The following is a 23,294-nucleotide window of genomic DNA, read 5'->3' on the forward strand; positions in this document are numbered from 1 at the left end:
AAATAATAACTAAAGAATAGTTATCACAACTAGATAAATTTTGAACATCTTCTAAATTCTCTAAAAATAACAGTAATAGTAGTCAAGCATCTTCTGCCATGAATAATGTTGATCATTCATGACTTTGTCAAGCATTTAAGACGCTTCAAAGTAAACAGTTCCTACCTTTAAAGGGCTTAAAAGTCTCAATGAGGAGAAGGAATAAGAAATGAGCCTTCACTACGAGGTGAAGAGTGCACTGCCACAGGTATGCACAGGTGCCCCAGGGTTACGGAGGATCAGGGAATGTATCATGGAGGAGGTGACACCTGAACTGAGTCCTCAAGGATGAGTTGCAATCAGGACAAGAATTGGGGTAAAGACATTCAGGGTAGAAATGACAGCAAATATGAAGGCCTGGAGTCCAGGAAAACAAAACAAAACAAAACATGGTATTATCTTAATACTAAAAGCTAGTATTTACTGAGCATTTACTACATGTCAAGTACTGTGCCAACTGCTTTACATGCGTTTTTAACCTAATCTTCACTATAACCCTATAGGTAAGAGCTATTATTTCCCCCGTGTTCCACAGGAGGAAAGTGAGGCCCAGAAAGTGGCTGGAGAGGTTAGGCAGACCTGCAACACCATGTGAGGGGGTTAAACTTCAAAGTGGAAAGGCAATAAAGAATTTGAAACGAGAGTGCTGGGATTCAATGTGCAATGTAGAAAGGTGATACCACTAGGAAGACAGACTCAAGAGAAATAATGCTAGAGATAAGAAGATGGGTTAGGACACTATTCTAGTACTCCAGATTAAAAATGATGATGGCTTTGCACTAACAACAATGGGACAGATTTGAGGGATATTAGGGAGGGAGGGAGGGACCACAGGACAAGACCAAAAAGTAAATGCCCACAAGGATCAAGTGAGCAACACAACCAAATCTAATGGACCGGAATAAGTACACAGGGTGCGGTGGACAGGGTGGCACACTGGGTGGGCCTGTCTCAAAGCCATGGCACGCCAGATTCTCAAATCATCCAATTTTTCAAAAGAAGCTAGACATTTTAACTTTTATTTGAAATCTCCTAATTTTTAAATCCTTACAACCAATCCCAACATTTGAAAAACTGTCTCAAGGTCAAACAAAGGATGTCTATAGAACTAAGTTCTTCTGAGCCACCAATTTCTGACCTCTGCACAAGACAGGAAGAAAGCTGACTAAAATCACACTGAAGAACTGCTGAATGGCGCTGCGATCTCAGCTGAGATCAAGAACCACGGATGTCCAGTGGCAACACCTAGCAGCTGGGATGGAGGAGCAGAGAAAAGTATTCAGTGATTTAAACTTGGAGTTCTACAACTGAGTAATTTGGAAGGCTAAAGGGATCAAGGAGTTATGTTACAAACTTTATATACTTAATTTTCAGTCCTCACAACAATCCCATAGAAGCCAGTCTTATTATCCCCAGGTTACTGACAAGGAAACTCAGAAACCTGTCCATTGTCACAGAGGTAATAAACTGCATACATGTATTTGAAGCAGTCTAAAACACAGCGCTCTTTTCACAGTCGTGTTGCATACCCACAAGAGGAATGTCTGAAAGAAGTGGTATGCACAGAAGCCAAGAAAGACTGATAGAATCTGCCCTCACTGGTGTGGCTTGATTGGGCGTTGGTTGGATGTCATCCCGCAAAGCAAATGGTCACCAATTCAATTTCTGGTCAGGGCAGGGGACATAACTGGGTTGTGGGTTCAGACTGGGACATGTATGAGAGGCAACTGATTAATGTTTCTCTCCCACATTGATGTTTCTGTCCCTCTCTTTCTCCCTGCTTTCCCTTCTCTCTAAAATAAATAAATAAATAAATAAATGATTGATTGATTGATTGATTGATTGCTTTGGGAAAAAAGTCTAATAGAATCTGATGGATTCTCTGGGTCAGCGCACGTCAGAGAACCTGACAGCCCTCAGGAGTGGGTCATAGCACCTTGCAGTCTGCATTCTCCACCTTCGAGAGATTAGTCCTTGATGTCAGCAATACCTAGGAGATAGTCTGCAAGAATATACATAGCCCTGAAGATTCCTAAATGCCTCTTGTTCATGTGATGCTTTTTCTGAATCATCAGCTAAAAGACAAATCATAACAAAGGATCGCTTTAGAACCTTGGATAAACATATTACAGGGCAAAAAAACCTCTGGGAACTAACATGATCCCAAAATGATGCGCCGTCACCAGTGTGGCGCCACTCTTCCTTTCTTCAGAACGTGTTCACCCATCGGATGCACTCACTTCCCCACTCTGCAGTCCCTAAAAGCACAATGATAATTCTTAAGAGGGAAGAGGTAGCTCAAAAAGACAGACTGAAGGAATAACAGATTTTCACATTCCAAGCTGATCTAAAAAACTCTGATTTGGATTTGGCTCCTATGAATAAAGCTGAATACACAGAACTTCTCCAAGGCATATCTAGATAAAAATAACTTCTAGATTTGCTTGGTGTATGAGGGGGGAACCCAGAAAAAACCTGGAATTACCTTCCGGAAGGCAGGTCCCTTGTAGTACAGGCTTCCTCCACTAGGTGAGTGTTCTAGGAACCCAGCTGGCATTGTTGTGAGAGGCTGCATTTGGCTTCAGTAAATTTTTTTTGAAGACACTTTCAACATAGTTGCCCATTTTATGATGGGTGATTTATGAACACACCTGCCCACACAGCACTGAGTGTTCAGCAGTTTTTGACCAAAAAACGGCATGACCCCCGTGCTCTACCCTCCCTATACCTGATCTTACTCCGGATGAAAAAAGTCCTCAAAAGAAAACAAAACGTTTTGCTGATGTGGAAGTGGTGAAACAAAAAACTGCAGAAACACTAAAAGGCATCAAAGTCGGTGAGTTCAAAAACTGTTATGAGCAGTGGAAAACACATCTTGCATCAAATGGAGAGTACTTTAAAGGTGGCTGAAGTTTAAATATGTAAGAATAAATACACAAGTTTTTTATAAATAAATTCTGGTTTGGGGGGGGGGAGTCCCTCCTTCTACTGTCTTAATTTTTAAGAGAAAAGGAAAAGATTCCAGGTTGCTAGAAATGTTTAAATGTTAGCGGGAACAGTGGAAGACGGCAGGGAATGAACACCAAGGGCACAGCACGGAACAGTCCTCACAGATGGCCACATCTCCACAGCTGGGCAAAGAAAGAGGCTGGGTCACTGGCCTAGAACAACCCAACTTAATGGGGCTTACAAGATTTGGCACACATTTGCCATCTTATTTCCTAGAATAATAGTTTATGACTTCTTTGTATTCTCTAAGATACTAAAAATATTCTTCAAAAACAGCTACTGATTTAAAGAGACTCTAAAAGATAAAGGAGACTTGAAACAGGTCACAAAAATCTTATTAAGGTATTGGCAAAATTCCTTCATCGAGTTAATTTGCTAAATGAACTATGAAGTTGGCCATGTTTTTCTGAAAGACTCTGGTACAATCCATACCTCCAGCTAGTACTCAGAAGGGGTAAAAACTATTTAAATTTTCCTCTTCTGCGTTGTACTGAGGAACTGTAATCATGGCAGAACCGATTGCTTTGTTGGTTCTTTCTATAACATCTGAAAATTTATTAAAGATTCATTCTAGGGCAGAAACTCAAACGCTTTACAAGAGGCAGAAGGCAAAGGCCCCACGACTGCTGGTACCTTCTATCAGCACGAAATTTACTGCACGTCCCAGAAATAGTGTGTGACAATGACCACAATTTCCTCGGGGCCTCCACACTTCTATACTCCCCGTGACCTTGAGTTAGCAGAACTACACAAAGGTATATTCACCTAGAAATCTGGAAATCCTTGCAGGCAACACGACTACTTAACCTTCATGGCATGCTTGTACGGACTGTTGGGCATTCTAACAAAACCTGGAATTTTCCTGAAAATCAGTAGCTTTCCCGTGTAGTTCATAGCCTTGCAGTTATTTAGGAACCAAGCCACTGATCTTAAGGGAAAAAAACCACATTCTGTAAGCCCAACATAATTACATAAATCAGCAGGTAGCTAAAATTAGGGAACAGAAAACTGGGCCAAGCTCAGTGACTGGCCAGAACTGGCAAAGTCTAATAGGCTGAAATGATGGCTTTAAATATCCTTTAATTAAAATGTTCTGATTACACATCACCTTAAAAGATTATCTGGTTTCTAAAGAATTGAGATTTTATTCTTAAATTTTATTAGAAAGCGACCTAGGTAATGACAAATAACTGCCACTTACACCTACTGTAACAGCAAGCTCTTTTTTAAAGGATTCCTTTCTTCCCTTCTAACAATAAAAACATAATTAAACAATTATGTAAAGTTCTTAATTAAACAAGGGTCATACAAGTCATAAAATTTGCCCATATAACGTCAAGGAATAGGAAGCAATAAAGATTTGTTTTTAGGTAACACCTCCTGAAGAAAAGCAAACCAAAGGTCACAACTTAAGAAGTAGGGGGAAAGTGTTAATTGTATGTGCCGAGTAGCTAATGTCAGGAATATGTGAATATTCTCACACTGAAACTGTCAAATAAGTGAGAATACTAGGTCACCGGGAATATAAACTCATTTAGAACTGAATTTTCTTAGGCCATTCTAGGCAGTGGCTGGAAAACTCGGTTCTTGAGCAGCTCCTGCTTCTGAAGCCTTTACTAAACATTCAAGATAATACCCTGCCTACTTCAAAGCATCTTAAAGCAGCAGTGGCCCAAACACTAGGCAAATAAAGCAATTAGGAATAAAAGAGAAAGAGTTCTCCTGCAGGAAGAAACAAACAGGTGCCATCAGGAACCCAAACTGAGCAAATGATACCTGACTCTAAGTTTTCTGGAAGCCAAGATTAAAAGACTAAGAGAGAAAAACAAGTTGATTTACACATCATTTGTTTTCTTATGAAAACTCACAAATTTATCTTCCGAGATAATTTTTTTGGAACACCAAAAACAATTTACCAGGGAGGTGCTTGCAACAGGACTGTGACTTACAGACTCTTAGGGTTCAACCATAGTTTTCAGTGATCCTCCATGAGACGGATGTGCCTGACCTAGGGCAGAGGCGGGACTTGAGGGAGCTAGGTGAATGCTCCCATGCTCTGGTTCTCTGCCCTCCAGCACTACCACTTTTCTCTCCTCTTGCACTGCACAAAAATTCCCGGCCTTACTCTAAAGTTGCAGGAAGGCTGAGACTACTTTTGCCCACTTACTGTTACCACAGTTTGTTTCGGGAGAAAAAAGTGCCAGGAAAAAATGTCTTAAAAATAATACTATCCACCCTGGCTGTGTGGCTCACTGGACTGAGTGCAGGCCTAGGAACCAAAGGGTCACCAGTTCAATTCCCAGTCAACGCACATGCCTGGTTGCAGGCCAGATCCCCAGTTGGCAGTGCGTGGGAGGCAATCAATTGATGTATCTCTCATACACTGATGTTTATTTCCCTCTCTTTCTCCCTCCCTTCCCTCCTCTCTAAAAGTAAATAAAATCTTAAAAAAAAAAATACTATCCATCCAGGTCTCAGGTCTTAATGCCATTCTTCAATAAAAGGAACCAGGTTTCCTCGGAGAAATGGCTGATCCCAGGACTGAGGCAGGATATACACAAGAGAAGCCTGGAGCAACTTATGGTGCCAAAAAGTAAGGAAGTGCTCAAAAGCACAACAAAACAGAAAAACAAAAATGGGGATATGTCAAAGGGACACAGGAGCGACATCAAAGCACTCCCAATAGTCAAAGCTAAAATGGGGGGGGGGGGGGGAAGCAGTATTGGATTATAATCCAGAGCATAATAAACATCCATGAATCCATGTTATAAATTAAACAAACAAGGGACAAGGGACAAATCTGTGCCAAAGACTCTCAAATAGTTTATGTAGAAACAGAACCTTCAAGGAAGTCAAGAATAACTCCCCACTGCTTAAGTGTGGGCTACTCACAGTGGCTTCCTTGCAAAGAGCCAGTAGGGAGAGGAAAAACGTGACCTGACGGTGGAGAAACCTGACAAACACAGCCTCAGCCAGACAACATGGTCAATGTCAACTGTGATAAATCATGTGCAGTAAGCTCCCTTGATATCATGTGATGAAAATGACATTTCTGTAATCTTCCTCCTCAAAATACATAACCTGTTTTCTCATGACAGCATCAGACAAATCCTAATAGAGGGGCTTCCTATAAAATACTTGACCAATACACTTCAAAACTCACAAGGTAATCAAAAAACAAGGAAATTCTGAGAATCTGTCATAGTCTAAAGGAGCCCAAAGAGTTGTGAGAAGATGTAACATATCCAGGATGGGACCTTGGAACAGAAACAAGGTCATCAGGCACAAACTAAGGAAATCTGAATGAAGTATGGACCTTAATGTGTCAATACTGGTTCACTCAGTGTGACAAACGCACCATACTAATGTAATATGTTAATATGAGAAACTGGATGTGGGGTATATGGGAACTGTACTACCTTCACTGTTTTTCTGTAAATCTAAAACTGTCCTAAAATAAAAAGTTTATTAAAAAAAAAATATATATATATATATCCAAAAAATAAAGTCAAGCACGCACATATGTACACACACACACCCCTTCCGATTCTCAAAAAAATTTTGGTCTACTGAGAGCCAAGCAAGCAAACCAGCATTTTTACATGCTTTTATGAAGCAGATTACAAAGAGTTCCTTTAGACAAGTCTAAACTTACTCCTGCAAAATGACATACGATCCATGGGGGAGGTGGCAAGTCTGTGTGCTTTTATTGGTACAGGTCACACATTGCTTTCATTTGCTGAATCAGCTCCATAGCTTTCCAGTCCAAGCATATGGAAGAAAAAAACACACACACAAAAACACTTCTTTTCCTGGAGTGCTACCATGGCAGCAGAGGTCAATCAGCTTGTGGCTTTGGTGCAAATCTGAAGATGTAATCTCCTTCAAATAGGCTCCTACCTGCACTCCCTCTCAGGTTTACGATCAGCCTATAGTTTAATACTGAATATACAATGTGCACATATTATTTTAAGGATAACCATCAACCTTATAGCTCCTTAATGAAAAACTCGGGAGTTTATAAACAGCAAGTCCCTTGTGGAAGCTCTGTGCATTGAATAAAAATGAACTGAAACAGAAACACCTTCCTTTTCTGCCTTTGAGATAGTACAGCACAGTTGTTAGACTAAGGGTTCCAGAGTCAGACCTCAGGTCTGTGTTCAAATAACAGTTGTGCCACTTACTAGCTGTAAGGCCCTGGCTTCCCTAACTTCTCTGTGTCTCATATGAAAAGTAAGGATAAGATGACGAACTTCATGAGGCTATGCTGCGGATTAAATTTAATACAGATAAAGGACCTGCAACAGTGTCTGGCACATGGCAAGCCCTCAATAAATGTTACTAATGTCACTGTTAGGATTATTATTATAATTATTTGTTAGTGATAGCTCAGAGCTCCATAAACATTTAGGTCACTAACCATACTTCCGACCTGACAGTGCTCATGGATGGCAAACTAGATAAAGTTTGCTAGATTGACTAAATCTGGGGATGGTTAGGGCCCAAATAATTACTGCATGGAAACAGAGAGAAAAAGACACAGGTAAACTCTCATGAAAGCAGCAGCCAGATTTAGAAACTGAAGTGGTACCAAAATCCGTGAGAAAGCAGGTGTTCAACGAAACCTCTAGCTAACAAGGGGTAGCAAGAACGGTAAGACAGATGACCCTAGCATTTCCTGCATTTGTTTTTAACCTGATAAGCAATAAACTACATGGGAGAGGGGAAGAGAGAATGGTATGTGCAGTCATATATACCCTTCATTTGGTTAAGCGTTCACAAGTGAATCTTGTGCCACTGGGTCTGTTACTCTGATATAAAAAAAAGCAGAAAAAACACCCAATCATCAAAGATGTTGTGGTTTTAAACTACAGAAATATTCAATAGTATTAGAAATACCTTCAAAAGACTACCACAAGTCACCACTGTTCTTAAACACAAGGAACATGGACAACTCGGAGCCTAGAAGCTATATTTAATGGACACAGAATGAATTTCCCCTGATCTTTCAAACAACAGCAAATACTAAGTCCAAATCTGTCAACTGCATCCCTGAAATCAAAGGATCACATCTAGATCTAACCCAAAACAAAGTCAAACTCAGGCCACAAACAGCATTTAGCAACATTAAATTCTTTAAAATTTACAACACACGCCAGCAATGGCATAGCACAGCACAGAAGTATTGCTTAAGGAGGCTTGAAGAAGTGTTGAAAACCAGAAATAAAAAATTTCCAGGCACTAATATGATTCTGGATAGATGGTCTCTTCCTGCTTCTATCAGCATTTGTTACATTAACTCAACATAGGCAATGCGTCATGCTTGACTGGGGGGGGTGGGGGGCGGGGGCGTGGAGTTGGGGGAAAAGAGGAAGGGGAAAGGGGGAGAGAGGAAGGGAGAACTAAAGACCAGTTGCTGCCCTAACAATATTTCTGCGGGGGTGAAGCCAGATCAAATGTTTTTTTTCATACTGTTCCAAAGTTATTTACGGTAAAAACCTCCAGTGTGACCCTTTTAGGCACAAACAAAGCCTTGTTCTTTCTTAACAACTAGTCCCTTGACTTCCCACACCTTACGCAGAACAATGAGGCAGGGCACAGGACAAAGCAGATGACATCAACCTCCCTCCAGTCAGAGGCTTGTTTGGGAGCCCAAATTCTGGTGTGTGGCCAGCTGGCTGATTTCACAGAGGGCTCTACTGTCCAGGCTGCCAGGCTACGTATGCGTATGGGGGCAATGGCTCAGGACCAACCACCAGTCAGCGATTCACACAAGAAACAGCATAGAAGTCACTGCACCCCACTAGATTACCTCTATAAATCTGTTCCATTTTCCAAGAAACTGGACTCAGTCTTCAGAAGTCATCATAAAGGTACAGTGCACAATTTCAAATTCTAAGCTGCCTCTTTTCTCTAGATCAGTTCAAAACAGATGACTGTGGACAACTGTTCACTGAATAAGAGCGATTTAAATGGCATATCACACTGTTTAATTTTTATGGAGAAGAAAATACAAGGTCGGGTTTTAATTTGAAGCTAGAAATGCTGGATATGATTTGGGAAAAAACTAGATTTTAATACCATTAAATGTGAATTTACCAATTACCCTTCTGTATTAAACCGCTTACTTATTGACCTGTTTCTAACCCACTGGACAATGGTCCAGCAAATATAAATTCAGAAGAGAAATATTTCTCCCAACAGAAGATCAGCCCTCCAACAGACACCAGTAATAAGCAGAAATGTGTTCCAAATAAAATCATCTCAAAACTATCGCCACACACACACACACACACACACATTTACTTTTTCATACAGCTTTTAGCACTCTTGAAAAATGATAATGAAAAAAACGTAGACCAATTAGATTATTTGGAAGAGGATGAAAAATTATAAATGACTTAAATTATACCACTGGGCTTTTCTCTCCCTTCTGGTGATGATTATTACAACTCCTCACAGTTCCTTTTTTTCTTTCTGTGATCTATTTCCAAAGTATAAATCACTCTTAAACATCAACTCATCTCATCCCCTAAAATGAATTCATCCTCTAATCTTCACTATTAACAAGCATTCTAAATAATAAATGGTAGTGGAGTCTATTACATTATTACAGTATCATCTAGTCTTAACAAAAATGTGGTTTTCCATGCAAAATCGACAGTTGAGACTCCAAGTCCCTACACAACAGGCTTTTATGATGGACCAGAAGTAATGAGAAAATGGTTATATTCACTATGAGTTGATACTTCCTGCCTCAATTCTGTGCAACAAAATCCTGAAATATGATACTGTGTAGCCTGGTTTAGCCTCCTTTTGTGGAGGGTGTATGCGATAAACTCAATTGGATCTCTCAACACAAAACACGCCTCATACAGGCCTGAAGAAGAAATCTCTGCAGCACAGTCCCTCTCACCCATCACCTAAATCCATGCTGTCTCTGTTTAAGAGGCCATCTCCGACCACACACTCTTATGCTATCAATCATTCCCTCCCCCTACTGCTTGATTTTCCATTATAGTACTTATCATGGCCTAAAATTATATATTTAACTTGTTTTTTGTCTGTTCCCCATCAGAGTTCAAGAATTTTGTCTGCTGTTCATTTCCATACACTCAGCTAGGTCTGGCATATACTAAGTATTAAAGAATTATTTATTGAATGAATGGAAGAATTACAAACAAAATACTCAGAATTCCTCCCATTAAAATGTTCTTTATCTGGTCACTGCAATGATATATGGCAGGAGAGTCAGATTAGCAATTCAATTTTCATTCAACAGAGAGGAAAGAACACTAATATCTATGGCCCACCATAATGGGCCCTGCACAGTAAAGAGTCCATCTCAATTAGTCCTTCTAGCAATTCTATGAGATCTATCATCATCTTACAAATAAGGGACCCAAGGAAAAGGGTTAAGTAATCCCTCGAAGACCATGTACCCTGTAAGTGGTGGAGCTGCTGGGACTTGAACCCAAAACTGTCTGACTCCAGGTGCAGGCTGGTCCATGCTCTTTCCGCTATACCACAGGGCTTCCCAGTAACACTGAAATATCTAACTTAGTTGCACAACAATGCATACAGAGTACAATAAGCTGAGGATACAAAGATGAATATGACATTACAGGGTTCACAAAGTAAGCACCAAACTATGTCCAACAGAATGTAATGCAAGTAGACAGAGGGGAGTACAGGCAAGGACTGATTCAGGTTAAGAGAACACTATTCAAAGAACGGCATGGTGTTTCGTGTGGCTCGAGCAGGGAGTAGGAGGAGAGAAGTGAAGGGGAAGGGAGAGGGAAATATCAGAGATGAGGCTAGGACAGTGTCGATTCATTCACTCATTTATTCTTTATGTTGAAGTCCTACTGTGTGTTGGACACTGTATTAGAGGCATTTCAATGATGAATGAGACAGTCTCTGCTGAAGGAGCTTTTAGTCTATCTGAGTAGATGGGTAAACACACACTACAACACAGAATGGTATGTATGATAACAGTGATGTACTTGTTGGACATTAAGGTGCTTTTTGATAGGAAGAAGGTGAATTAGGCCAATCAAGGCACTCCATTCACAAAGATCCTTGTAAGAGAGACTGCTTGTTCAGATAAACAACTAAGTGCCAAATCCACTTGGCCAGGTTTTGCACTACACGAAGTCTCCAGTTCTACACTCGCCCCAAACCGTGGCTGCTTGAATGAGAAGTAGACATATGACCAAAGAGGAGACCAAGAATGTGGCCTGGCATAAAAGGAGCTGAACCAATCCGAGCCTTGTGCTCAGGAGTTACACTTCAGAAGCTGAAATGATGCACAGAAAGAATCCTTGAGGCAGAGCCTGGACCACGAGTGGTCAACATTTAAGAGAAAGCAGAACTAAGTGAACAGGTACAACCTATGAAAAAGGTTGCAAATCATAAGGAGCTGGATCAAGCCCACAAATGCATCTTGTGGCCTGCACAGTATATTACCATTTTTGAAATGACACCCAGCTTGTGGTCTCTAAAATACCACTCCTCACAAAAAGGAACCAGAACTCCTGGAGGAATAGCTGCTTCCAGATTGGGAGTTGGACATACAATAGATGAACCTAGGACACCTTACTGTTCCACAAAACAGGGAAACTATCAAAGTCTAATAGGACTGTGTCAAAAGAATATGGGGGCTAGAGACGTGAGAACATAGGAATGAATGCAACTGACTGAAACAATGACTCTATCAACAGAAACAAACAATGACAAAAAATGATTTCAGAAAAATAGTTAACCCTCTGGGCAACACTGGAAATGACAAGGGCAATAATTCCTTTCTGAAAAATGTTAATGTAAAGAAATGAACTCTGCATTTTTCTTTCCTTTCCTATGTGAATTATAAATTTAGGGTAATGAAATGGTCTTAATTGATATGTAAATTCTTTAAGAATAATCCCAGTTAGCCCTGGCTGGTATGGCTCAGTGGATTGAGTGCTGGCCTGAGAACCACAAGGTCATAGGTTTGATTCCCCGTCAGGGCACATGCCTGGGTTGTGGGCCAGGTCCCCAGTTGGGGGCATGTGACAGGCAACCAATTGATGTAGCTCACGCACATCAATGTTTTTCTCCTTTTCTTTCTTCCTCCCTTCCCCTCTCTCTAAAATTTTTTTTTCAAAATAATAATTCCAGTTAATAAATACGGAAGGAACAATAGAATTAGAAAATCATTTCATAACCTTAATGAAACAATACACACATCAGTCATCAATGCATGCATAAGAAAACAATTAAAGGGCACCTTTGAAGTGGAGGCTTCAGGATGCTGTCACCTCAGTAGACACAATAATGGCACCCCCTACTCGCCACATACCGTCCAAAATGCATCCTGTGAATGCTATTTTACATGGCTAAATAAGTTTTGGAGGGGTGGTTAAAATAAGGGTTTTGAGATAAAGAAGCTATCCTAAGGACACGTATAAGGGAAGGAGGAAAGCGGCAGAGTCAGATGAGATGATGGAAGCAAAAGGGGGAGAGAAAGAGTTGGAGATAATTCGCTACTGGCTTTGAACATGGAAGAAGGAAGGAGTCACCAGCCCAAGAATGCAGGTGATCTCCAGAAGCTGAAAAAGGCAAGAAAATTAATTCTTCCCTAGAGCCTTCTCATAAGATGAGAAGGAACACAGCCCTGGTGCCACTTTGATTTTAGGACTTATGACCTCTAAAACTGCAAGATAAATGTTTTAAGCCTCTAAGTTCATGGAATTTGTTACGGCAGCAGTAAGACACTAATACACACACACCTGAACCCACTGATCAATCTTAGCAGCACCATGGGGCACACACAGCACTGTGTGCTCAGCCGTGATGCCACATCAAGTACATGACAGCACCCATGAAGAACCCGCACCAAAAAGATAAACTTGCGTTTAATTACATTTTCACATCCAATTCCTTTTATAAGAAATGTAGGGGACAGAACTGGTTAAATGACACCTCAAGGAAGCAGACAGACAAATCCAAAACATAGGACATTCTTCAAAAACAACTGACTCCAACAATGTAACTGCAAGCATAAAATAAAGGGAGGGCCAGTGGATGGCTCTAGATTAAAGAGACTTGAGAGCTGACAAACTAATTTTAAACAGATATTTTTAAGACAAGTGGAGAAATCTGCATATACTCTGGGTGTTACTAGATGGCAAAAATTCTTAATAATCATGTGAGGTATGATCATAGGTGCCTAACATTGTGATTATGTTCATGGTTTTTTTTAAAAAGATTTTATTGATTTATTTTTAGAGAGAGGGAAAAGCAAGGAGAGGGAGAGAAACATCAATGTGTGGTTGCCTCTTGAGCACCCCCGACTGGGGGACCCGGCCCATAACCCAAGCATGTGCCCTGACTGGGAATTGAACTGGCAACCCTTTGGTTTGCAGGCCCACCCACACTCAATCCACTGGGCTACACCAGCCAGGGCATGTGTTCATGTTTTTAAGAGATTTACGTATAAGTATGCAGGACTAAAATACCATGTCATCTGGGATTTATTTTAAAACAATTCAGTATAAAATGAGAAAGGGGAAGCAGTTAAGATAAAACAAGACTGGCAAGATGTCTGCAGTATGTTGAATCTGGGTATTGGGCATATGGTCAACAGACTCTGCTCTTCTCCACAAAACTGAAAACAAACCAACATCTAAACCAATTTGAATTAGTTGGTGACATTAAAAAAATGTCACCAGGACCTTTCACATAAAAATCCAGATTTCTGCCTTCATCTGAAAAATCAGATGTGGCACCATGACCCATATCAAGAGATGAGTCCTGGCCACTCCAAATTAGTTTCCAATACTCTCAATTATCTCCCATATCACCACTGCTGCTGTTTTTCTTACACCTGGCTCAGTTCATGCGTTGATTTTTACCTGCTTGACAACTGGGTTTAGGAACACAAGAGTAGTGCGATTTAGCAGTTTAGTAGCCAGAGAACAGAGCAGATGTGGGGAGAGCAACTGAGTAATGGCAATATGCTATCATGTACATATACAGACTCCTGCTGTTAGCATTCCTTCAGCAGCTTTGGATATATACATAAGGCAATGCTACACTATGCTTCCTATATTTATTAAGTGCTTACTAGAAGCAAGGCAGTAAGTATACTTGACATTCTGGAAAATACAAACATGAAAATAATTCCTGCCCACAGGATACTAATGGTCTAATAAGAAAGACAAGGCATAAACATAAGTGGTTTTAAGATGAAAATAAGTGAGGTTAGGGTACTATTCAGGGTGGCTCATATGTAAAATGAAGAGTGGAGAGCGACAAAGTACTATATAAAACCTCAGGAACAGATCATGAAGTGCACCACAGGGCATGTTGGGAAATTTCAACTTTGTCAGATGAGGCCTGGCTAGTGTGGCTCAGTGCACTGAGCGCCAGCCTGTGAACCAATGGGTCGCCCGTTCCATTCCCAGTCAGGGTATATGTCTGGGTGGCAGGCCAGGACCCCAGGTAGGGGCGTGCGAGAGGCGACTAACTGATCAATGTATCTTGTACATAGATGTTTCTCTCCCTCTCTCTAAAAATAAATAAAATCTTAATCTTAAACTTTATCAGATGAGCAATAGTGAGCCTCTGAAAGCTCTTAAAATGTACATAAGTACAAATCAGAGGAGGCAACACTGAGGATGACAGCAAAGTCTCTTTTGTTGTTCAAATTCTCTGATTCTATGCACTGATTCCATTCCATTCTCTGATTTCCTTTGAAAAGCCAGAAGCATAACCCCCAAAATGTTGTATTCAAGCCTCTAACATTAGGCCATCATGGCTTTCTTGGTCAGAAATCAGTGTGGTATCTGAAGAGACTAATAAAAGGATAGGTCACTGAACAATAGACCTGAAAAGAGTTTCTCTCTATTATCACGATTGGCTTCCAATACTTTAAACAGAAACCGTGGTGCTCTTATACCTAAGTGCTATTTAAAAAGTAAAAATACGTCTTCCTGTTTAGTCTAAGACACATTCTGTTAAAAACAAAAACAAAACCACGTGCTTACTGTGAATGAATAAAATTACCTAGGAAACAATCAATCTTGACTGATACCAAATTATATTAACTTTCAAAGCACAATCTGGTCACCCAAATGGCAAAATGGGACCAAACTGGGCATGATGGAGGTAGTTGTCACCGCTAGAGCATCGTTGAAATTTACTTAAAACTTGGCCAAGTAGCCCAGGCTGGCGTAGCTCAGTGAATTGAGCGCGGGCTGCGAACCAAAGTGTCGCAGGTTCGATTCCCAGCCAGGATACATGCCTGTGTTGCAGGCCATGACCCCCAGCAACCGCACATTGTTTCTCTCTCTTTCTCCCTCCCTTCCCTCTCTAAAAATAAATAAATAAAATCTTTACAAACAAACAAACAAAAACTTGGCCAAGTCCAGACTCTGGGGTACCAGGAAAGAAAGGACTAGAGACTGAGACCATCTGTCACCAATAATTGACTTTAGTCACCACAGGAATTACCAATAAAAAGTAAGGAGAGAACAAAATTCCAGCACTTTTCTTTCACCTTACTTAACTCCCAAACTAAGAATCAATTCCAGCTCTGGCATCAGTTTATCCTACTACCTCTCTGAGCCTCAATTTCCGTATGTGTAAAATGAAGCTAGTAAGTATCTGCTTCACAGAGGAGTGTACGAACTAAATGGGCATGTACGTGAAGTAGCACAAGATCTGATCTGACACACAGCTAGTGTTCAGTAAACTACAGGTCTCATTCTTCACCGTAAGCTTCAACGCCTCCATTAATTATCTCCCTGCAGGTTTCAATGTCTTATGATGCCAACTTGATGCCAACTGCAACAAATATTCCCCGTCCGAAGTTTCTTCGAAGAACCAAGTTACAGTTCAAAGTACCTAAGACCAGAACAAATAGAGGGTCGCCCCAGCTCAGCTGTCACCACATCCGCCGAGGCCACGCGTCCCTTCTTCGGTTCCCCAGCATTGGTGCCCAGCCCCGCCCCGCGCCCGCCAACCAGCACGGCGCGGAGTGGAAACCGCCCCCTCCACCCCTCCACCCCTCCACGGCGCGGTTTCCACCCGGCGCCCACAGCGCTCGGGGGAGGCCAGGCCGCCCTCTGGGCCTCCCCAGGCCTGACACCCCCCTCCACCCCTAATCCTCGGCCTCCCTTGGCTCAAGGTCTTCCAGCTCCGCCCAGCCCGCACCTTGAGGTGGGTGCGCAGGCCGCCAACGCCCCCAGATTGGTCGTTGATTTCGTAGGCGCCGGTCACCAGTAGGTCCTTGTGGATCTCCTCGCGGAGGCACTTGCGGGAGTTCACAGGAAGATGGAAAGAAATGGCGAAGACCGATCTGGGGACGAGCAGGAGAAACACCAGCAACGCTACCGGGCCAGGCCTACGCTGGGCTTGCGGGCCAGACAGGCCAGACAAACCAGACATGGTGCCGGAGACTGTTCACCACCCGAGCCTCTACCGCGCCGGAACCGGGACGGCCCACGTGACTCACCCCTGACCCACAGATGGCGCCGGCGCCATTTTGGAGACTGGCAAATAGAAGAAGAATGTATAATAAATCTTTTGAAAGGGAAGAAGGACTGTGATACCACGTCACACCCACAAGTTAGAGTGGTTACGTAAGATTTTTCTAGAATCTTCCCATAGATCTGTTATTTTTGTTGAGTTCGGTGACTGTTCAGTCAGCCATAGCAAGCAAGGGCAGACCTGGAAGTAATCCTTCTTAAACCTACGGAAGCAGTGCCAGCAAATTTTAGTCTGATGAAACCATAGCAACCAAGCCCCAATGGGAAACGGCCACAAGGCCCTTTTCTGGACCAGCGGGGAAGCCACGAACGTAGCGCGCGGGGCGGAGCGTGTGTATTCCCTTTGCCTTGCCTCCCTGTGTGACAGTTGGGCCACTGACAATTTGACCAAACTTCGGCAGGCTGAGCGGAAAGATTCTATGGCTATGGGGCGAGCGGGCGCCAGTACCTCAGAGAAGGTGTAGAGGTCCCCTGGTGAGTGTGAAGTGGACAGGTGGTGAATCCATGCTCTTAACCGACATGTGGGCTGGAGTAACGGCTCTCTGAATATGCATTTTATTTAGCGAACATCGAGCGCCTTTAGTATGCTAGATAACGTACAAACTAACTTTGGATTTTGAATTTCAGTTGAATAAAAAACCGTGTTTTAGTCCAGTCTCAGGGATGGAGCTAATTTGGTTTGCCAGGTGAACGTTGTCAAGGGAAAGCAAATGTTTGCGTTTTAAAGGCACAAACATTTTAGGGATCAAGTTTGCTAGTCTTCAGTAGCCAGATGTACACAGTAATCAAACGTTCGTTTAACAAATATTTATTGAGTACCTACTCTGTGCCAGATGCTATACCATGCGTGTATACCAATGTTATTGATTGACCAGACCACTGCAGGGGTGCTATCAAATATTCAGGGCTGAAGAAAATATGAAAATGAAAAAGAACTACATAACAGCCTGTGTTTGGAAGCATCTACTTTGGGTAATGTTTATTGAACATCTACAGAAATACCCAGAGGATGGTAATTAAAGTGAATGCTCTATATTTATAACCCCTTTCAGACCATCTAGTTCTTTTCCTGGAAATGAAGTCCCACAAACAACACAAGAACAAACAAAGGAGCTGCGAAGCATTTAAATTTTTTACCAATATCACGTTGTAACTCTTATTAAGTGTCCCCTTAGGAACATTTAGTTTGATTGTTTTATCTCTGATCTAAGATAAGATTGCTAGTCTAGTGGTACATCCTCACCATTTTTCCTTGGCCTTTCCCCTGCAGGGCGAACAGTCAGCACCAAGCAGCCGAGTCCTTCATTGTTTATTCTCAGTCCGGAGGCTCTGCTGACCATCAGCAAGAGATTTGCAATCCATACCCTAGTTGTGTGTGTTTTTCCTTCAAATTCCTATCCTACATTTAGGTAATAGTTATCTACATTTTTAACTAGTTTCACGTATCTCATGTGACATTTTCAAAAACCATGCGACATAGGCTGGGCAAGTTCATTCATGTCACAGGGAAGGTTCTGACAGTCCAAAGAAATTCTGAGAGGCCAAAGTCCCATAGTTTAAAAGGGCCACAGTCAGTGTAAGGGCCTGAGCCTTCTTCAGGAAGGCACTATTATTTATTTTACAGATGAAAACATTGGGGCTTAGAGAAATTATTACTTTCCTAAATCACTGCTCTCAAGTCCTTTCTGGTCCTGTAGTCTCAGTCGTCTAACACTTTCTTGTCCCTCTTCCTTCTTTTATATTTTCCTCCTTAGCACTCACCACTATCTAATATAATATGCATTCTATATATATCGTGTTTATGAATCTGTTTCCCTAGCTAGGTTATCTATTTGTGAGGGGCAGGGATTTTTATCGATTTTGTTCACTGTGTCATCTTCTGAATCTAAAATAGTGCCTGGCACTTAGAAAGCAAAATAAATAGTGGTTCAAGGAAGGCCGAGCAGAAGGCCTAATAGCAAATTCCTTACATTATCCCTCATGTTTTCACACAAATCCATAACATATCTAAAGTGTAGGTGTGGTTTCAGTTTCATCAATAACATGCATAGCTTGTATTTGAGTTGAAAAATGTGTTCTTGTTTCCAAATAAAGACAAAAAAAAAAAATCTCCCCTCTCTGTTATGGAACTACGGGACAGAGTAGATACTCCTAGGGAACCCAGCCTTATAAATTGCACCTGCATGAAAAAAAGGTACCATTCTACATCTGTGAGGGGAAAAGGCCTCATTTTGAATGGGGGAGCAAATGGAAAGTGTCCCAAAACTAAAGAAAATGTTCCTTCCTGGCCTAAGACTCCTCTGCCATCCCTTCATCCTCAAACTTCCCCAGCCAGACCCACCTGAGATTCCCTAAGCCCCATGAGCCTCTGGAGGTAAAGACACGTCACAAGGACACATCCCCTGCTCTTAAGTCTGTCCTTAACCCCAGATTTCTCAACCTTGTGTTTGCATGATAGAGAGAGCGTGTTTAAAAACACCTCTCCCTGGACAGTGAACCTGAAGCTCTCATTGAAAATCTGCATTGTGATAAGCTTGTTGGGCGATTCTGTGGCTAGGAATCCGTGGAAGCGCTTGTGACCTCTCAAAGCCTCCTCATTCCCCAGTGTGGCTTGAGATCCCCAGCTGCAAAGCAAAAACAGTCAAGGATTCCTAACTCCAGTCCCCCCCGCCCCGACTCATGTGTCCAGCCCTACTCACTGTGTATTTAAATAGCTAAAACAAGATGGGTTCTATGAAGATACAAAAGACCCTTTTGGAAAGCAATTGGGCAATATTTCTCATGTGTCATGCTTTTTGACCCACAGACTGATTCCAAGGACCTCCTTTATGGGTCTCTTAAATTCAGAGCCCCCAATGTGCTGGTCCTGGAACTTCTGTGCTGCACTCTAGGTGATCTCATCCAGTCCCATGACTGCAAATGCACCCATGGACCATAACCCCCCAAATGTGGATCTCCAGCTTTGACCTCTCCCCTAAATGCCAGAGTCTGTATTGGGCTCCCTAGTCGACATCTCCACTTGGATGACTAATTGGCAACTCATACTTAACTCTTAATTTCCCCTTCTCCCCCACTCCCAAATCTACTTCTTCCCCATCTCAGTAAATTACACCACCTTCTACTTCTTCACTGAGGCCATCCTTGTTTCCTCTTTCAGCAAATCCTGCCAGCTCTGTGTCCTAAATTTATGACAATCAGTTTCTACTTCTCTCTAAGCTAGCGGTTGGCAAACCACTACCCACCTAGGCAGGCCAAATCCCCCATGCAACCTCCTGGGGTTTTTTTAAAATCATCCAAGAGCCAAGAAGGGTTTTTACATTTTTAGAGGGTTGTTAAAAAGAAGGAGGAGGAAGAGTCGGAGAGAGGGAAGAAGACTGTGCTGCAGAGAGTTTATGTGGCTCACCAAACCTGATATACTTACTTATTATCTGACCCTTTACAAAAAAAGCTTGCTTCTCTCACCTGAACAAGACAACTTTCCTACTATTGTCTTTACTTCCATCTGGGTCCCTCCTGTAATGCTGCTCCTTAATATACCTTGACCGATTTATTTTTTTAAATGTGAATCAACCCTGGCTGGTGTGGCTCAGTGGATTGAGTGCTGACCTGTGAGCCAAATGGTCGTCTGTTCGGTTCCCAGTCAGGGCACATTGCCTGGGTTGCAGGCACACAAGAGGCAACCACATATCTAATGTTTCTCTCCTTCTCTTTCTCCCCCTCTTACCCTCTCTCTAAAAATAAATAAATAAAATCTTTAAAAATTTTTAAAAATGGAAATCAGACCAATCAGAATAAAGCCCAAATACCTTGCCACAGCCCGAAGGCCACTGTGCTCTGGCTCCTGCCTATCTCTCTAATCTCATTTTCCCCAGTGATCACCTCCCACCAGACCTCCCTCCACCCCACCCCAGTACTCCTCCCACCTTCCAAACAGCTTAAACGCCTGCCTGCATCAGGGCCTTTGCATTTACCGTCTGCCTGGAGCTCTCTTGCCCAGAGCTTGTCCCATGGACTCTGGCCTCTGCAGGCTGCTCCTCATCATTCAGGTCCCGACTCCAGTCACTTCTGAGAGAGTCCACCCTGTAGAAGCAACCTTGTCCCTAGGTCGCTTTCTTTTTGCTTTTAGCTCTTTATATTTTTAAGTCATTTTTTATTTTATTTTTTTTTAAGATTTATTTATGTATTTTTTTTTAGAGAGGGAAGGGGGAGAGAGAGAGAGAGAGAGAGAGAGAGAGAGAGGGAAACATCAATGTGCAGTTGCTGGGGGCCATGGCCTGCAACCCAGGCATGTGCCCTGGCTGGGAATAGAACCTGTGATGCTTTAGTTCACAGCCCACGCTCAATCCACTGAGCTACGCCAGCCAGGGCGTCATTTTTTATTTTCAATTACAGTTGTCGTATTATGTTAGTTTGAAGTGTACACCTCAGTAATTAGACATTATGTAACTTATTAAGTAGTCATCCCGATAAATCTCATGCCCATCTGACACTGTACATTGTTATTAGAATATTATTGACTATATTCCCTATACCATACTTTACAACCCCATGACTATTCTGTAACTACCTGTCTGTACTTCTATCCCTTCACCTTTTTCACCCATCCCCCCAGCACCGCTCTCATCTGGTAACTGCCAAAATGTTCTCTGTATCTCTGAATCTGTTTCTGTTCTGCTTGTTTGTTTATTTTGATTTTTAGATTCAATTGTCAATAGATATTTTACGTATTTATTGTCATTTTATTGTTCATATTTTTTATCTTCTTTTTTCTTCTTAAAGAAGACTGTTTAACATTTCATGTAGTACTAGTTTGGTGGTGATGAACTGTTTTAGCTTTTTCTAGTCTGGGAAGCTCCCAAGGTTACTTTCTTTCTTTTAGTCTTATTTATTTATTTTAGAGAGAGGGAAGGGAGGGAGAAAGAGAGGGAGAGAAACATCACTGTGTGGTTGCCTCTTTTGCTCCCCGGACCAGGTACCTGGCCTCCAACCCAGCCGTGTGCCCTGACTAGGAATCGAATCAGTGAACCTTTGGTTCACAGGCCGGTGATCTGAGCCACACCAGTGAGGGCCAAGCTTACTTTCTATCACGTAATCTGGTTTTGTTATCCACATAGCACTTGTCACTATTTGAGAGTATCTTCTTATTTGTTTTCTTGTTTACCACCACCCAGGCCCACTGGAATTTAATCTCTAAGAGAGCAAGGTCTTTGTTTTGTGCCTGATAGATCCCTGAGACCAGGCACAATATCCCGTACATAGTAGGTGTTCCAAAATGCTTGCTGAATGAATGAATAAAATAATACAACATACTATAAACCACTTAGCACATCAACATAGAGCAGTTGCTCAATAAATGTCAGTTCCTCTATGTAGCATTTGAACTGCCATTTTTCATGTGGAGAAGCTGAGGTCCAAAGCTGTGAAGTGACTTGGCTCAATCCATACTATGAGTCAGTGTTAGAGCCGAGAATAGAAATGAGGTCCCCTGACTGAAGACTAGTTTTCAGACACAAGAGTCGTTATACAGGCCAAAACGTGATACTCATTATTTAGTCCCACTCCACTAAAAAGTTTGAGATTTCAGGGCAGTATTTTTCTACTTCTACTCATACTCATAATTCAACTTTTGTGGGTTTTAATTGAGTTTAAGCCTTTTAGAACATCGATAAAGATGTTAATGTTACAAAATTTGTAGCGTCTACTCATATCTCCCCTGAATTCACTTTCCTTGAAAAAACAAGATTTATTTTCCTCTCAGATTCTCATGGTGCTAAATTTTTATCTTCCTGGGTGGGAAACATGAACTCCAGTACCTGTTCTCCATGACAATTAATGTCCTCCACGATGTTGTCAAGATAAACTATCGAGACCCTGCCTTATATGCTGCAGCCTATAAATCCTGATCGCCAGAATCAAAGTTCTTCTAGTGATATGTGTGAGCCGAGAGCACTAAGGAGTCTGGATTTAGCAAAACATTTTATTAGGAAGAAATTTAGAGATGATGCAAGCAAAAGATACAAAAAAATGTGTCCCAACAGAACAAGTTTCAGAAAACATAAGAACTGTCCCATGAACTGTCACCACTACCCACATACTTTAAGGACAAAACAAAGTTAAAAAGGACAGGACGAGAAGGGAGGTGTCTCTTCTGCCCCATAATCACTGTTTGCTTATGGAGTACACCAGTCCTAGAGCCCAGTGCAGAGAGAGAAAGTTCTGGAGTCCAGGAAGGCAGAATCTCAAGGCAGAAATTAGGTGGGGAAAAAAAAATCCACTGGACCAGTCGAAGTGGAGGTACCACAGGACAGAAAGAGTTGCCCAAATGGGATGCCAGGGGAGAAGGAAGTAGAGTCAGGTAGGTAAGATGGGAACTCTTCACCTTGTGTCTGTACCCACTGATGCTACAGAGAAGGGACAAAATATTGAGAAAGGAAGGGGGGAGGGAAGAAAGAAAGAGGGAAATTGCCTAGTACTTTGTGAAGTAGCCCCAGAGTTGAGGATTTCCAAAGGAGAATTAATAGAGAATCGAATGACATCTACCCCCGAACATCTGCCTATTTTATACTCCACACTTGGAGACAGCCTTGCCTGAAGACTGTGCACTCACGGATCCTCAATAGAGCTTGAGATTATTTCAAAAGCACTTGGAGGTCTTACAGCTTGCTAGAGCGGGGTACTACAGCGTTGTCAGCCTTCACTCCTGGTTCTGAGAAG

The 23,294-nt window shown here is 42.0% G+C and overlaps 1 protein-coding gene across 1 annotated transcript in view; it reads right to left on the minus strand.

Moving 5' to 3' along the window:
- Positions 1 to 16,532, minus strand: part of TMED10 (transmembrane p24 trafficking protein 10) — a 37,549-nt gene extending 21,017 nt beyond the window's left edge. The window contains exon 1 of the mRNA XM_045823027.1: positions 16,246 to 16,532. Coding sequence (XP_045678983.1) covers positions 16,246 to 16,479 — 234 coding nt within the window. The 5' untranslated portion in view covers positions 16,480 to 16,532. The remainder of the gene's footprint in view (positions 1 to 16,245) is intronic.
- Between the last annotated feature and the right edge of the window lie 6,762 nt (positions 16,533 to 23,294).

This window comes from Phyllostomus hastatus, unplaced genomic scaffold (genome assembly GCF_019186645.2).
Source record: "Phyllostomus hastatus isolate PE091 unplaced genomic scaffold, TTU_PhHast_1.1 phas_scaffold_501, whole genome shotgun sequence".
Taxonomy (NCBI): Eukaryota; Metazoa; Chordata; class Mammalia; order Chiroptera; family Phyllostomidae; genus Phyllostomus; species Phyllostomus hastatus.